Source organism: Mustela nigripes, chromosome 5, assembly GCF_022355385.1.
Source record: "Mustela nigripes isolate SB6536 chromosome 5, MUSNIG.SB6536, whole genome shotgun sequence".
Taxonomy (NCBI): domain Eukaryota; kingdom Metazoa; phylum Chordata; class Mammalia; order Carnivora; family Mustelidae; genus Mustela; species Mustela nigripes.
In genome coordinates this window covers 60,477,883-60,492,935 of record NC_081561.1, presented here as the reverse complement: position 1 = coordinate 60,492,935, position 15,053 = coordinate 60,477,883, and the positions used below count along the sequence as shown (strand labels likewise).

Here is a 15,053-nt window from a genome sequence, read left to right as displayed (position 1 = left end):
ACCATCTGAAGGAGAACCCTAAGGCTGCAGGAGTGGAGAGAGGAGCGGAGTGAAATGTGATGTCAGAGAAAGGGCGGTGATGTAAGAGCCAGGCGGTGGGGCGGTGATGTCAGGGTTGGTGCTGATGCTGGCGGCGCAGTGCATTGTGGGCAGCTCCCCGCTCCGCCGCTGCCTCCGCCGTCGCCGGAGGAGAATCGGGGCCGGGCCGGGCCGGGCGGGGATGATCCCGGGCGGGAGGCCGCCGCCGCCGCCACCGCCGCCGGAGGGAGCGGGCAGCCCCGCGCCGCACTGAGCCGCCCCCGCCCCCGCCCCGCCCCGCCCCGGCCCCGGGGGATGCGCCGCCCCGAGCCGCTGCCTCCGCCGCCGCAGCCGCAGCCGCAGCGGGCACAGAGCAGGTGAGGCGGGGCGGGGCCGGCGGCAGGCCGGCGGGGTCGGGGCGGGGGCTTCCCTGCGGGCTCCGCGGGCCTCGGGCCCGGCTCGCCTCCCAGCGCAGCCTTCCCCAGCTCCCCCTCCCTGGGCCATGTCCGCCGGAGCCGGGACGCCCGCCGCTGGCCTACACAGCCTGGGCCGCATCCTGAGGCCTGGAACGGCTCCCTGCCCCCCGCCCCCTCCCCCCAGCCCCAGCACACACACTCGCCCTCGCCAGCCAGCCCCCCACGGCCTCTGCCCCTCGCTTCTCACCGCTGCCCCTGTCCCCACGGCTTCACCCTGCTGTCACCCTGACAAGCCTTCCCAGCTGCCTCCATAACCTCTCTCCCTCGTCCTCACTCCCTCCGTCCCTGAGGCCGGTTGCCTTACCTACTTCCTCACCCCTTGAGCAGTGCCAAGAAGCCCCTCCCGGGGACCTGCCACTCCCTCACCTGTCATCAGGATCGTTGCTCATTGCCTGCTTTCCCCTTACCCAACCCCCTCCACGGATCCTGTCACCACCTACCCCCCTCAATCCCTTCCCTTCGCCTCTGCCTTCTTCCTCGGCTCTTTTCACCTGTTCCCACTACCCCTCACTGGGTTCCTTCACCTCTCCTTACCTGCGCTCCCAGACACCTGGCTCACACCTTGCATAGTTACACATCAACACCTCTACTCACACACCATGATGAGCTCCCTCCCTCCCTGTGTCTCCCTGTCTCCCCATCCCCCCCCCCACAACTGGCCCCACACTGTTTGACAGACACTTATAAAAACCTCTTCCACAAACCCCCTCCCATGGCACACCCATACCTCCACATACTCAAAGGGTCCTGAGGAGGCAGTAATGGGACAGCTAAGTTCCTTGTGGTCTGTCGTCCAGCCCAGTCTAAGCTGAGGGCAGTCCTCTGAGGCAGAGAGTGAGGATGGTGGACAGGAAGAGGCTGGGAACCCCGATTTAGCCTTTGGCCACCACTCTCTTTTCCCACCCCACCTGTTCCTTCTAGGCTTGTCCATCTTGAAACTGGTTGCTACATCCCAAATTTCTACACCAACCTATAGAATCTACCATCACAGGACTGGAAGGCCCACCAGGGGTCACTAGCTGCTCCAGGCTCTCTCCCAACTGGTTCAATGTCTTCTTCTGTCTCGTCCTCAACCTGTTTCCACCTTTAGTCCAGAACCCCACACCCCCTGCCTCTCCCTTTACCCTGCCATTGCCCTCACTGCCCTCTGGATACCTCATGCCCCACATGCCACTTTGGCAGAAGGTGGGCAGCGGCCCATTTGATTGACATCCCCATGGTTCTTAATCTCTGAAGTTGGGTGGCTTGGAGAGTCAGCTGAGTCACTTGAAGAAAGATAGGACAAGAGCGACAGTGTCCCTCTGTATGAAGACCTCTTCTCCACATGTCCCTCATGGCCCTCTATGACCTGTTGAAGGTGGTTTTTATGCCTTTACTACCCCATACTGCTCCCTGTATGAGGATGACTAGACACAGGAGCCTGGGGGAGATATCCCCACCTCAAGGAAAGACAGGTTTATGGAGTTTTTGCTCCATCCATGCATACCTTGGTCACTATCTTCCTCCCCATCTCCATTCCACTCCACCTCGTCCCCAGCTAGAGCGACTGCTTTCCCACTGTGACTCTCCAGGGTCACTATGAGGGCAGAGTAGTGTGCTTATCCAAAGTGTAGGGGGAAGGGAGAAGAAAGAGAGGAAATGGCCTTAGTTCAAATCCTGCACGGGGTTGACAGAAATCTCAAAAAGCGGCCTGCTGTCTGTACACATGCACATCACAGACAGACACAACAACATGCAAAAGCACCCATGGACAGATGGACAGGAGCAGACACAAAGAAACACGGACACACAAAGACATACACATACTCACGGAAGGACACATGTGCAGATACACACACAGACACATACATGTGCACACACATTTGTTTCCCTGGATAACGCTGGTGGGCTTTCCCAAGCCTCTCACTCAGGATACTCTCTTTGACATCCAACTTCTACCTCTGAGGCCTTCCTGTTCCGGAGCAGACAGAAAGGTGTGGTCAGAGCTCTCAGTGCACGCCCACTGCGACTTGCTGCTCCTCGGCATTCCTCCGGCCTCTCACACCTATCCCATACCCTGTTGTCCCCAAGACCCCCCCAGGTCTGTGGTCCCTCTGAAATCCATGTGCTGAGTACATCACCTCTGTTCATCCCATCTTTGCTTCTGAACCCCATCCCATCTTTGCTTCTGGATCGCATCTTTGCTTCTGAACCCCATGGCTGTCAGTGAGTTGGACGCACCCCTGAGAATGGTGTGTGCCTCACACAACAGCAGCATCCTCACTTGGCACCATCCCCAAGGGGCTGCGGTGCAACTCCTCTCGTTGCTTATCCCACCCCCTGTGGTGGAGGAGCAGGTCTGCATCACTCGGCGGCTCTCCCACGGGTCACCCCTCGGTCAGCAGGACTCCCTATTTTAGTAAGCTTCAGATGCTCAGCTCCATGGACATTTGGTGTCACCTCTGCATAGGAATGTGTGGGTGCGGGGGGGCGGGGCTCCCATCAAGTCACTCGGATCCTTCTCAGCCCAAGTGTCCCCCCCCCCCCCCCCCCCCCCCGCCCCCAGCCTGCTCACACAGCATTTTCCTCTCCTTTTTTCAACATGTGTGTCCTGTTGCTGCGTTTCCCATCCCCAGTTCCTAGTTTGTGTCTCCCTTCCCTTGGATAGTATTTCTGTCTTCTCTTGTGACCTCCACCGGGGCGTTTACACAGTGCTTCCCCCAGTAACCCCTGGAGCATCTGCCCAGCGGGCCCCGGGGAGGATGCCTGCCAGGAGAATGGCGCTCCCCTCCTCCGTATTTGCAGGAGGGTCCCGAGTCCTTTGCCTGTCCCACTCACGGCCCCTCCCCACCCCCCCCCAGGTAGATGGCCCCCCCAGGGCAGGCCCTGCGGACACCCCTCCCTCCGGCTGGCGGATGCAGTGCCTAGCGGCTGCTCTTAAGGACGAAACCAACATGAGTGGGGGAGGGGAGCAGGCCGACATACTGCCGGCCAACTACGTGGTCAAGGATCGCTGGAAGGTGGTGAGTGACCCGGCGGGGCCAAGGGAGGGGTGGGGAGAGGAGGGGAGGAGAAGAGCAGAGAGGACCAGAGACCTGTTAAAACAGTTGCCCCCAACTCCTCTCCCCTAAGAGGGAGGTGCCCCCAAGTTCATCTGCATACTGCTTGAGGTCACTATTTTGGCGTACACTTGTGGACAATCGCTTTCTCCCAGCGCCCTCTCTCACCCCTTTCCCTGTTGGGTCACGTTGCTCGGGCCCAGCCTGGAACAACTCCTGGTTGGACGTCGGAGCGGGAGCTGCAGAGCTCTGTGGGGGAGGCGGGCGGGGTGGGGGAGGGGGCTCTTTCGTTGCCGGACCTTGGAGAAGGGCAGTGAGTGAGCATGTGTCCCTCCGCTTCCGCAGAGGACGGAAAGGCCTGGCTTCGGGGAAAGAGGCCCTGCGGGCTGCTCCCACCGCAGCCGCACTCCATCTTCTCCTTCCACCCTCCTCCCTTCACTGGTTCCTGCGGCAGGTGCAAGACGCCGAGACTCCATGTCCCAGCGTGCCTTGCTCGTCCAGCCCAGGACTTCGGGCTATTCGGCCTGCTGGGAGTTGTAGTCCGAGCCTCCTCGGGGTTCAGGCCTGGATGGGAGGGGGACCTGTGAGGGGTTGGGGGAAAGGCAGTGTCTGGGGAGTGGGACCTATCGTAAATCAATCCCTGTCCACCCCCTTTTCCTGCCGTAGCTTAAGAGCTCTCTGTTGTCCTCTTATTATTGTGGGGGCAGGATGGTGTAGGGCGGATTGCAGGGTGATGTTGTGTGAGCTTGTGGGGAGCCTGGAGGAGCGGAGGGAGAAGAGAGCAGGCCTACATTGAGGCTCTGTGTGGGTGTGTGGGAGTTGAGGGGAGAGGCTCAGCTCACCTGGGCTGCAAGGTTGAAGAGAGAGTGGGACCTGGGTGCTAGCTGGTATCCATGGCAACAACCACCCCTCCAGCAGGTTCCCTAAAGGCCCAGGGATAGGGGCAAAGGTGGCAGTGTTGTCTGAGATGTCTCAGGGACTGGGAGAGGTGGTGGCACTTGGAGGACCAGAGAGCTGAGGGAAGGGAGGGAAGGAGCCATTTAAGTCCCAGAGAGGACTTCCTGAGAGGGAGAGTGACAGGACAGAAATTGGGGAGGAAGAGCCAGGGCAGTGATCAAGGGAATGAGGGCCTGGCAAAATGAGGAGTGTTCCTTCAAAAACACTCTGGGTCCCCTGATGCGAGAGCTTAGTTTCTGACAGATTGGAGGCAGAAGGACATTTGCCCTGAATAGGTGAGAAAGAGATGGTGTTCACACCATACTGAGTTTGGATTAGAACTTTTCACTGCTTTTTGAGGGAGGGGGTGGAAGATGAGTAGAGAGAGAAATGGCGGTGGGGGAGGGGTTGTTGGGGGAAGGGGAAAGTGTTTAATCTCTGCCAGGCTGACATCTCTTAACCATCACTCCCTCCCTGGCCCCTGGAGAAATAGAGAGGGTGGGGTACCAGATGCCTCCCCTCAGCCATCTCCCTGTGAGGGGTGGGGGACAGAGACAGGAGGCAGAGCTCAGGAATGGAAGAGAAAATGAGCTGACCAGGATGAAGGGAGGGGTGGTGGCACTAGGTGGAGTATTTACAAATAAGCACATTTGACCCTTCTTGAGGTGTGCTTCTCAGAATCAGAATAGCAAACACCACCACCACTAATAAAAACAGCATTCATTTTGAGCACTTATTGTTTCTAGACACTATGCAAAATGCCTTACCTGCATTATTTCACAAAACAATGGAATAGATATTATTACCCCCTTTTCACAGGTGTGGAAACAGGTACAGAGACTGACTCACCTCCCACGTTCTCCCGACGCCTGGGTGGAACCAGGTCTATCTGACGGTCGGGTCACCGGCCATTAAGCAGTACTGTTTCCCAAGCATTAGCCCACCCAAGAATCAAGAGCACAGAGATGAAGGAGTCTTTGTGACCAGTTCTAGAATAACTTTTTCATTTTACAGAGGAGGAAACGTGGAGGAAAAAACTTAAACTCACTCCAGGTGACCCAGAGCTGAGCCAAGAAACCAGTTTTCCCTTTTCCTAAGTGAATGATGGTCTTGTTGTATCATATTTGCCCTTCAGTAGCCCTCCTTTGACAGGGGAGGGGATCCTGAAAAAAATTAGGAGGGAAGGAATAGGGTCTGACAAAAAGAGGTTGAGAGAACATTCTGGTTACCTGGCTTGGACAGGGCTGCATTATGACTTTCATGGGCCCTGGGCGCTTTTGCCTTCATGGAACCCTTTCTCTCTAATAAAGTACTAAAAGCTATATTTTATGACTGCATTGGTATAAAGAGGAATGGATTAACATTACATATTAAAATGTTTTAATCCAAGAGGTCATTTGTTTTTCTTGTGATTTAAAAATATTGAAACATTTTTATGGCCCCCTAAAAGTATTATGGGCCACTTTGTCTGCTATCCCCGATGGGTGAGTGGTGTCTGTAGGGTCTGGGGAGGAGGGGTGTTAGGTGAGTGGGTGCATGCAGACCCCCAGCTTGCTGCCTCAGGGAGTTTCGGTAGTGGGTGTGGCAGGGTATGGAGGGGGTTAGGGAAGGAGAAACAGCTTCTGTTTGGAAGTGAAGATGACAGAGAAATACCATTGGCCACCCTCGGAAATTGGGGAGCGGGTATTGGAAATATCTTGGTGCCCTGAGCCCTCCTTACCACCTCTTAGGAGGGTTTCGGAGCTTGGCAGATTCGGACTTGAATCTCAGCACTCACACCGTTAAGCCCTGTGCTGTCACCAGTTGCTGTGAGATCATGGTTAAGAGTGTGGGCTCTGAATCAGAGTGCCTCGGTTTAAGGGAAACTTGGCATTGCTGTTTACTAGCAAGTGTGACCTGGGGCATAGTACTTAATTCCCTGCACCTTAGTTTTCCTTCTGTGCAAAATGGTGACTCTTACGACCTTCCGCACCTGTGTTGTCAGGAACTTTAGGGGAAGAGCTGAGATGATGTCTGTGTGCCTGGAGCACAGAACCCGAGATGGGGCTTTTGTTCTCTCCCTCGCCCCCCTTTCTTTTTTGCTGGCACACAACAAACCATAAAGGATTCTAGAAGATACTAGACTCTCCCCTGAGTTTAAACTTCCCCAGAGGGGGACATGCTGCTTCTTCCCTTGAGTCTGCGTCTATCCCCTCCGGATCCTGAAGTTCTTCTAGGAGGGGCACCTGGGTGGTTCTGTTGTTTAAGTGTCTGCCTTTGGCTTAGGTCATGATCCCAGGACCCTGGCCTCATGCCCACCCCCCAAATCAGGCTCCTTGCTCAGCGGGGGGCCTGCTTCTATCTCTCCAGCTCCCCCAGCTTGTGCTCTCTCCTTTCTCTGTCAAATAAATAAGTCTTTAAAAAGTTTTTTTTTAACGGAATTCTTCTAGGAGTCTGACTTAACTTTTGTCTGAAGTACAGAGAGACTCTGGTTTCACACTGTTTTTCCTCCTTTCTCTTTCCCTGTCTCCTTCCTGGGCACAAGAGCCTTCAGGACGCAGCCAGAGGTGCTCTTCTGTCTAAATCTTCCTTTCATCCTGTCTCTTCCTGGAATGGTGTCAGCTGTCACCCGCTGGGAGCTCCCAGCCCTGGGCTCTGGCTTGCCCCTTCCCCCGTCCATCCCCATGCTTCAGCCACCATTAAACATTTAATGGGACCTGAGTGCTGAAGAAGTGCTAAGGGGCGGGCTTAGAGATGCATGGGGCTCAGAGTCCCTTTACAGGCTGGCTGATCAGAGCAGCCTCCACCCAATCGCCAGCATGCCCAGCTGTGCTGGTGAGTTAACAAGCCAACGGGAGGCCAGTGAGCCTTCTGGAAGCTGTTCAGCGAGGGCAGGCCACCTGTGAGGTGAGCCGTACATCTTTTTTAACCAACTGAGTCCCGGCTTAGAACTCAGCATCTTTTCCTTGTCCCTCATCATTGCCAGCAGCACACTCACTCTCCAGGAACCCCAACGCCTCTGACTTGAAATGATTTTAATCCCTCCCCATCACTCAGCTTTGCTCATCTCCCCTGGCTGGCTCTTTCTCCAACTCAGTTCTCCCCTCTGCCTTTTCTCACTGCCTGCCCTGGGACGCTGGAGGAGGAGGGCCTAGAGGGTCAGGTCTGTACTGCCTCGCCCCCTGGGGGGGGAATAGATGGACTCTCCAAACCTGCATTCCCACCAGGGTCCCCGCACGCGCCCCTGGCCCCCAGAGGAGGCTCACCCTGGTTTGGGGCATCTTGACTAGGGGTCTAGGAAGTGCCGTGAGCTTCAGCAGCAGGCATGGGCAGTGAATACCCTTTGGTGAGAGTCCTCCCCAAATACCCCCTCCCCCCATCACTCTCTCCCTTTAATAACACCTATCAGGAGACTGCCCACCTGAGGAAGGGCCTGCTTCTCTGGAAGATCCACTTTGAAGCTGGGAGGTTCTGGAAATTCGTTTTCCTTCTGGATGGTGGTGGTTTAATCTAGTCGAGGAGTAGGGGAACGGTGATATTTCTTGTCCTTCCAGAGAAGAAAAGTTTCACGATGGCCCATGATCTCTTTAGAACCCTACAAGGCTCGTCTCCATGTCTGTATGGAGTCAGAGGTCTCATACCCTTTCCTACTTCCCACTCTGACAACGAGCGCTCTGTGTGTGTGTGTGTGTGTGCGTGTGCGTGTGTGTGCGCACACGTGCACGCACGCCCATGGGCTGAGCTGTCTCTGGCACTAGGAAAGGAGGTAGGGGCCCTGGCGGGTGGGGCAAGGGAGAGATACAGGATCCTCCTCTTCAAGGGTAGCCATACCCCCACCAAGGAAGGGCTAGGAATGGATGGGACGCAGAGCCGCTGAGCCTGATCCCTGTGTTTCCTATCCTCTTCTTCCATCTATGTAGCTGAAAAAGATCGGAGGCGGGGGCTTTGGTGAGATCTACGAGGCCATGGACCTGCTGACCAGGGAGAATGTGGCCCTCAAGGTGGAGTCAGCCCAGCAGCCCAAGCAGGTTCTCAAGATGGAGGTGGCTGTGCTCAAAAAGCTCCAAGGTGCGGGTCAAGGGCAGGAGGATGGGCAGAGAGGTGAAGGTTGGGATCTGGGGTCTGGGGCTAAGGGAGAGCTGATGGGGGATGCTGAGACAGGGCGGAGTCTAAGGGCAGTGGTGGGGAGAGGGGCAGGCGGAGGGAGTGGGAGAAGTCATGGGTCCAGGAATCAAGAACTCACTGAAGACCCCTGAGGATTGGAAGGGAGGAAGAAGGGGTGGGAGTTGGGAGACCCCTGTCTGTGCCCCCCCAGGGAAAAGCCACGTGTGCAGGTTCATTGGCTGTGGCCGGAATGAGAAGTTTAATTACGTAGTGATGCAGCTCCAGGTGAGTCAGCCCCCTTGGGGTCCTCCCTCTTCTCCCACCAAAGCTTGGGATGTGACCATGGGCGTGGGGAGTGGGCACAAACCTTTGGGGATGAGGCTGGGTGGAATGTCAAGTGGTGCCACGGGGAAGGGGACAGGGCAGCCGAGCCTAGCCAGCCCCCGCCGCCACCCCCAGGGCCGGAACCTGGCCGACCTGCGCCGAAGCCAGCCTCGAGGCACCTTCACGCTGAGCACCACGCTGCGGCTGGGCAAGCAGATCTTGGAGTCCATCGAGGCCATCCACTCAGTGGGCTTCCTGCATCGGGACATCAAGCCGGTGAGGGTTGCCCTCCCTGACCCCTCCTCCAAAGTGCACCCCCACCACTTCTCCTTCTCCAGGTCCCATGGTTTCTCCTCCAGAGCTGTGGTTGGGGCAGGAATAGTTTCTTGTACCTGTCCCTTCCTCCTGTTCTCTGCCCCAAGCCCTCCTCCTCCTCTCCCCTGCCAGCCAAGAGCACACACCCCTGCCTTCCCCTGGCCCACTTCTCTCCTCTATTCTTCCCTTCTCCCTTACTCCTGCCCTGAGTAGTCCTTGAACTTTGAAAGGTGCTGGGGCTGGGGAAGCACAGAGGAATCTAGGACGAAAGGGACCAAGGGGCTGGGCTTGGTAAGGAATTCCCAGAAGCTGATTGTGTCTTGGATCCCGGTGTTGGAAGAATCTCCAATTCAAATAAGGACTGACAACTGAGGTCCAGAAAGATTGGCTGAATGGCCCAAGGTCACACAGTAAGAACAATGCAGGTCTGCTGCTGCCTCAGAGCAGGACAGGGTCACTAAGCCACTCAGCCCTGCTGGGGCTTCCCAAGGATTGGGGACTGGATGCATACCTCAGTTCAACCCCCAGCTGGGTCATCACGGCTGTGTGATCCTGGAGAAGCCCCATAATCTCTTTGACCTTGGGAATGCTCAGCTCTCAGATAAGGGGGATCCCACCTGTCTCTCAGATGGGATGTGATGACCTGCGGTCCAAGGTGGTGTTTACACTTAACCATGGTTCTTGGCGCCCCTTGAGGTGAGCCGGGTGGGGTTGGAGCCCTGCGGTCACAGCTGCTGTCTTCCCCAGTCGAACTTTGCCATGGGCAGGCTGCCCTCCACCTACAGAAAGTGCTACATGTTGGACTTCGGGCTGGCGCGGCAGTACACCAACACCACGGGGGACGTCCGGCCCGTGAGTACCGCCGCTTGCGGGGACCCCCGGCTGCCCCGCCTGGCTCCCTGACCCGGGCACTCTTCGCCAATTCTTCCTGCAGCTGCCTAAGCCGACCCGGCCTGGGATTCAGTAGGAGCGGCACCTAGCTCGGTCTACACTCGGCCCGTCCCCTCCACCGCTCCTGGAGCTCTTGTAGTTGCATTAGCCTCACCCTGTGATCTGGCTGCCCACCTGGGTCGGGGACGGACACAGGGGCAGTGAGCAGGGTCAGGAGATGGGGGTAGCACTGGGGTTGGTGTGTCAGTCTTAGGGGTGGAGGGAGGCAGTCCCGGTTAAAGTAGGCAGAGTTAGGCTCGGTAAGCAGGATGGAGATGCCGCCAAAGTTAGGGGCGGCGTGTGAAGGCCCTGCTGTGTGTTCTCCCTTTTGCAGCCCCGGAATGTGGCCGGGTTTCGAGGGACTGTTCGTTATGCCTCAGTCAATGCCCACAAGAACCGGGTGAGTGGCAGAGCCGGGCCTGAGGAGGTGGGGGCAGTGCGGCCCAGGTCAGGGGCAGAGTGTGCAGCTCAGGAAGAGGGACGGATGGGCAGCCATCGCGGTGGGGACAGCAGTATGGGGCAGGGGCTGGGAGCTGCCACACCAGAGACCACGGCTGGAAGAAGACTCTGCTGCCATTTCCCCGTGACTTCACCTTCATCCTTGTTTTTGGAGATTCCCTCCTCTCTGCTCACACCATCTGTGTGGGGGAAGAAGCATGGATGGAAGTTTTGATGTTAGGATTCTGTGTGTCTTGGAAGGTCAGGGAGAAAGCCATGGTTTCAGGGAGACCTCAGCTCTGCTCACGGGAATTTGGGTGTCTGACCTCCCTGAGGCCAGACCCCCTCAGGAAGGGTCAGTCCCAGGGAAAGACCCGAGAGCTGTGGGTGACTCCCCTCACTGCCCCCCCCCACCCCCCCAGGAGATGGGCCGCCATGATGACCTGTGGTCCCTTTTCTACATGCTGGTGGAGTTTGCAGTGGGCCAGTTGCCCTGGAGGAAGATCAAGGACAAGGTAAGCCCTGTGGGGCTGGGTCTGAGGAGGTGGAGGGGGCATGGGGGCACAGGGGCTCCGTCACCCTGTGCCCTCTTGCCTCCAGGAGCAGGTAGGGATGATCAAGGAGAAGTATGAGCACCGAATGCTGCTGAAGCACATGCCCTCCGAGTTCCACCTCTTCCTGGACCACATCGCCAGCCTCGACTACTTCACCAAGCCTGATTACCAGGTGGGAGCCTGCCACCTGGCCCCCGCATCCCTGGACGTCTCCATGGGGACGACCATCCCCGGCGGCACCCACACTGCCGGGACCCCACTCCCCTGCTGGCTGAGCCCTGGGCATCTTCCCCGGTCTTCCAACTGCATGACACTGTACTGTGCTCTTGTAAACGGTATTCATAGCTATGAGTTATCAACAGCTGACCCTCTTCTTGGTACTTTTTATGCATTAACTCATTTAAACTTCAAAACAAGCCTTTGGTGATAATGTGTGTTCCTTATGTGGTTATTCTAACACTCAACAATTAATGAAGCCAAATGCTTTCAAATATTTCACACCAGAATTCTGTGTTGCCCCCATTTCACAGATGAGGAAACTAAGACTGGGTAGCATGGCAGGGTGCAGGGCTGGGCCCAGGCACATCTCCTGACTCCCAAATCAGCTTTTTCCAAGGTGCCACCATCACACCCCTAGGGGACTTACTTAAATCCTGATAGGAGAGGGGGGTATGCATTAGCAGTGTGCTGCCCAGGACCCACAATGTGCCAGGCACAAGTCTCCACACCCCAGAGCACAGCGACAGGCACACAGGGGGCCCTCAGTGAAGTGGGTCCTGCCAGCAGAGAGACCCTGCCCTGCATTCTGAAGAGAGCTAAGTCAGAGCTGGAATGGTCTGCGGGCCTCTGATGGGCTACGGGTGTCCACCACATCCTGAGCCTGGAGCCCTGTGGTTGCCACAGATGCCTCACTTGAGTGATAGAAGGCTCTGCCCCCCAGTTCTCCTCCTGGGGCTCCCCAGACCAGAGAGCTGCAAGCAAGTGAGCATACAGTGTGCTATGCTAGGAACAGAGAGCGGTGGATCAGGGAGTATGTGGGTGGGGGAATCAGGGAAGGCTTCGCAGAGGAGAGGACTGGTGGGTTAGGCAGCGCCGCTAGAGGCAGCAGTCTGTGCAGAGCGTGACCCCAGGTGGTGGCTTTGGGAAACTACCGGAGCTCCGGGGCTGCTGAGATGGTGGGAATGGCAGAGCAGGCTGGGTGGGGATGGTAAGCAGGGGACGGATCCCAGAGGGTTTGGTGTCCAGCCAGTGGGGCTCAAACCAAGATGGTGATTTGCATGCTGATTTGCATATTATGTGCATGTTTTCATTTAAAATCAATGTGCCCTTCTCCTTCCAGTGCCCCCTCTCAGCCCATTCCTGTCCTGGAAGGTCCCTCTCTTCCCCCTGCAATCCCAGCAACTGCCCCATTCTCCTGGCTAGCCCCAGGGTCACCTCTCTGTCCTCCCACCACCCCCACCCCTGCAGTTGATCATGTCGGTGTTTGAGAATAGCATGAAGGAACGGGGCATCGCTGAGAATGAGGCCTTTGACTGGGAGAAGGCAGGCACCGATGCCCTCCTGTCCACGAGCACCTCCACTCCACCCCAGCAGAACACCCGGCAGACGGCAGCCATGTTTGGGTGAGTCTCAGGAGGGATGATGGGCAGTTCTGCCACCTCTCTGCCTTCAATGGGGGGGACACAGCGGGTGTTCTCCTTTGGAGTTTTTGACCTAACTGGGGAGTGGAAAGCCCTGAGGGAAATTACCTGAGCCCCACACTTTGTTTCTGTTGTTCACACACATTCCTTTAGGCAGCATGTCCTGAGCCTGTGTCCAGGGCTGGTGGGGCTCAGAGAAAAGACCTGAAGCCCCTGCCCTCAGAGTGCTCTTTGGGGTATTTGTCATGGACCGAAGACAGAGGCACCTGGGGAGGGGCCAGTGTGAGGCAGGGACCCTCCCCCTACCCCGGGGAGGACCCAGGGAAACAGGGCAGGGGCTCCGGGAAAGAGACTCCGAAGGGCCTGATGGCACATCATGGTGCCTCGTTCTGCAAAGATACTGCTCGAGCAGTTCCCAAGTGATTCTTCTCTTTAGACCCCTTCTTGTTCTAAACGAGGCCAGCCAGCGAATTGCATTGGAAATCTGGTGGGGCCGGGAAAGTAACAGTCTCCTAAAGTGATAGGGTGACATGGCGGCCATGTTGGGCGGCCACATCTCCCTGCGGCCCTGTGCCAGCTTGAAAATGGCCCCAGGGCAGGCTTGGTGAACCGGGGATGGTGAGGGGCCCACGGATGCCCCCACTCCTGCCAAGACCTTTCCTGTGCCTGCTCCCTGGGGTGGCAGTGAGTTGCGGGGCCTGTGCTGGGAGGAGAGAGCACCCCTGCCAGCCCCGGCCCCTCCCGGCCTCTCCAGGGTGGTCAACGTGACGCCAGTGCCTGGGGACCTGCTCCGGGAGAACACTGAGGACGTGCTGCAGGGCGAGCACCTGAGCGACCAGGAGAACGCACCTCCAATCTTGCCTGGCCGGCCCTCTGAGGGGCTAGGTCCCAGCCCCCACCTGGTCCCCCACTCTGGGGGTCCTGAGGCTGAAGTCTGGGAGGAGACGGATGTCAACCGGAACAAACTCCGGATCAACATCGGCAAAGTAACTGCAGCCAGAGAGAAGGACGTGGGTGGCCTTCCCCCGCTCCCACCCTGGTTCCCAGCCCACGGCCCCCTTCCCCTTCCTCCTGTGTGCCCTCTCCCCAGCCATCCGCCCTCGGGCCCTGCTTCCGTGGCCTCGCCCCATGTCAGGATCACCAGCGTCGACCTCCCTCTGTCTCCTTCACCCTGGGAAAAGCACTTGGCCCACAGCCACCCTGTCGGCCCCCGTTCATGGGACTCCCCTCTCCTGCAGACCCCTTGTGTGGTGGAAGAGGAGCAGAGCCGAGGTGTGGGGGTCCCTAGCTCCCCGGTGCGTGCCCCTCCAGACTCACCGACAACCCCAGTCCGTTCTCTTCGCTACCGGAGGGTCAACAGCCCTGAGTCTGAGAGGCTTTCCACAGCCGACGGGCGGGTGGAACTGCATGAGAGAAGGTAGGTCTGGGGCTGGGCGCATGGCCAGGGGTCCCCTGGTCACTTCAGCCTTCACATGGCTGCTCTGAAGGAAAGAGCAGATGCAGCGTGGAGGTGGGCAGGGACCCTGGGAGTGTTGAGGGGGTTGTCCTTGGGCCTGGGGTCGACCTTGGTTAGTCAGTGACAAGGCCTGGAGAGGGGGTAGGGGATTCCGAGGTTCCAGCTCATGTCACGAAGGGATGGAGGGGGGGAGGCAGGTTGTTGGAGGGGTAGGCTGAGTCCCCGAGCCCAGGAGGAGGCAAGGGGTGAGCCGGTAGGTGGGTGTTCTTCTAGAACCTCTCCTTAGAGACTAATTACAGATGCCTTGGAGCAGCTGACTGGGCTCTCTTCAGCTTTGGGGGAGGGGGCCTGGGAGGAGAGACCAGGAAATGCTCCGCTCCAAGAGGGGGTGGATCAAGTTTTGGGGGTCGGGGTGCAGGGATCTGAATGTCACAGGGTTATCTGGTTGGTGGGACAGAGAATTTAGAGCCAAAATGTGAGGGTGGCCCATGGCCATCAGAGACCAGAGTCAGAACCTCCCTGAGGCCTCTGAGAGATGCCCCTACCCTCGTGTGGCTCTGAGTGGGCCTTCACCGCACAGCAGGGCTGCAGTCTTCTCTGCACCAGAAAAGGAGCCTTTTTCCCAAGGCCAGGCTCAGGAGGCTGGGCTGCTTCTTCCCATCCATGCCACGTGCCTCCTCTTCCCCACCCATGGCCCCTCCTCTGGATTCTGCTCCAAACTGCACCCTGACTCTGGGGTGGGACACAGTGCCCTTTGCAGTGTGGCAGTGCTCAAGACAGAAGAGGCCTGTGCCAGTCCCTGCGGCAACCCCAGGACAGGGGGACACGGGCCCAGTGCCCAGGTT

The 15,053-nt window shown here is 57.8% G+C and overlaps 1 protein-coding gene across 7 annotated transcripts in view; it reads left to right on the top strand.

The window, feature by feature from the left end:
- Window positions 1-314: 314 nt before the first annotated feature.
- The window catches only part of TTBK1 (tau tubulin kinase 1), a 40,309-nt gene continuing 25,570 nt past the window's right edge, over window positions 315-15,053 (top strand). For 2 of the 7 annotated variants that reach the window (XM_059400419.1, XM_059400417.1), the window contains exons 1-13: window positions 315-395; window positions 3,335-3,496; window positions 7,590-7,610; window positions 8,368-8,515; window positions 8,763-8,836; window positions 9,011-9,151; window positions 9,938-10,042; window positions 10,455-10,520; window positions 10,981-11,073; window positions 11,159-11,284; window positions 12,580-12,734; window positions 13,507-13,738; window positions 13,991-14,169. In XM_059400419.1, the coding sequence (XP_059256402.1) occupies window positions 3,389-3,496; window positions 7,590-7,610; window positions 8,368-8,515; window positions 8,763-8,836; window positions 9,011-9,151; window positions 9,938-10,042; window positions 10,455-10,520; window positions 10,981-11,073; window positions 11,159-11,284; window positions 12,580-12,734; window positions 13,507-13,738; window positions 13,991-14,169 (1,448 nt within the window). In that variant the 5' untranslated portion in view covers window positions 315-395; window positions 3,335-3,388. Of the gene's footprint in view, window positions 396-3,334; window positions 3,497-7,589; window positions 7,611-8,367; window positions 8,516-8,762; window positions 8,837-9,010; window positions 9,152-9,937; window positions 10,043-10,454; window positions 10,521-10,980; window positions 11,074-11,158; window positions 11,285-12,579; window positions 12,735-13,506; window positions 13,763-13,990; window positions 14,170-15,053 lie in introns of all 7 variants that reach the window. The other 5 variants (XM_059400418.1, XM_059400412.1, XM_059400413.1 and 2 more) reach the window with 4 other exon arrangements.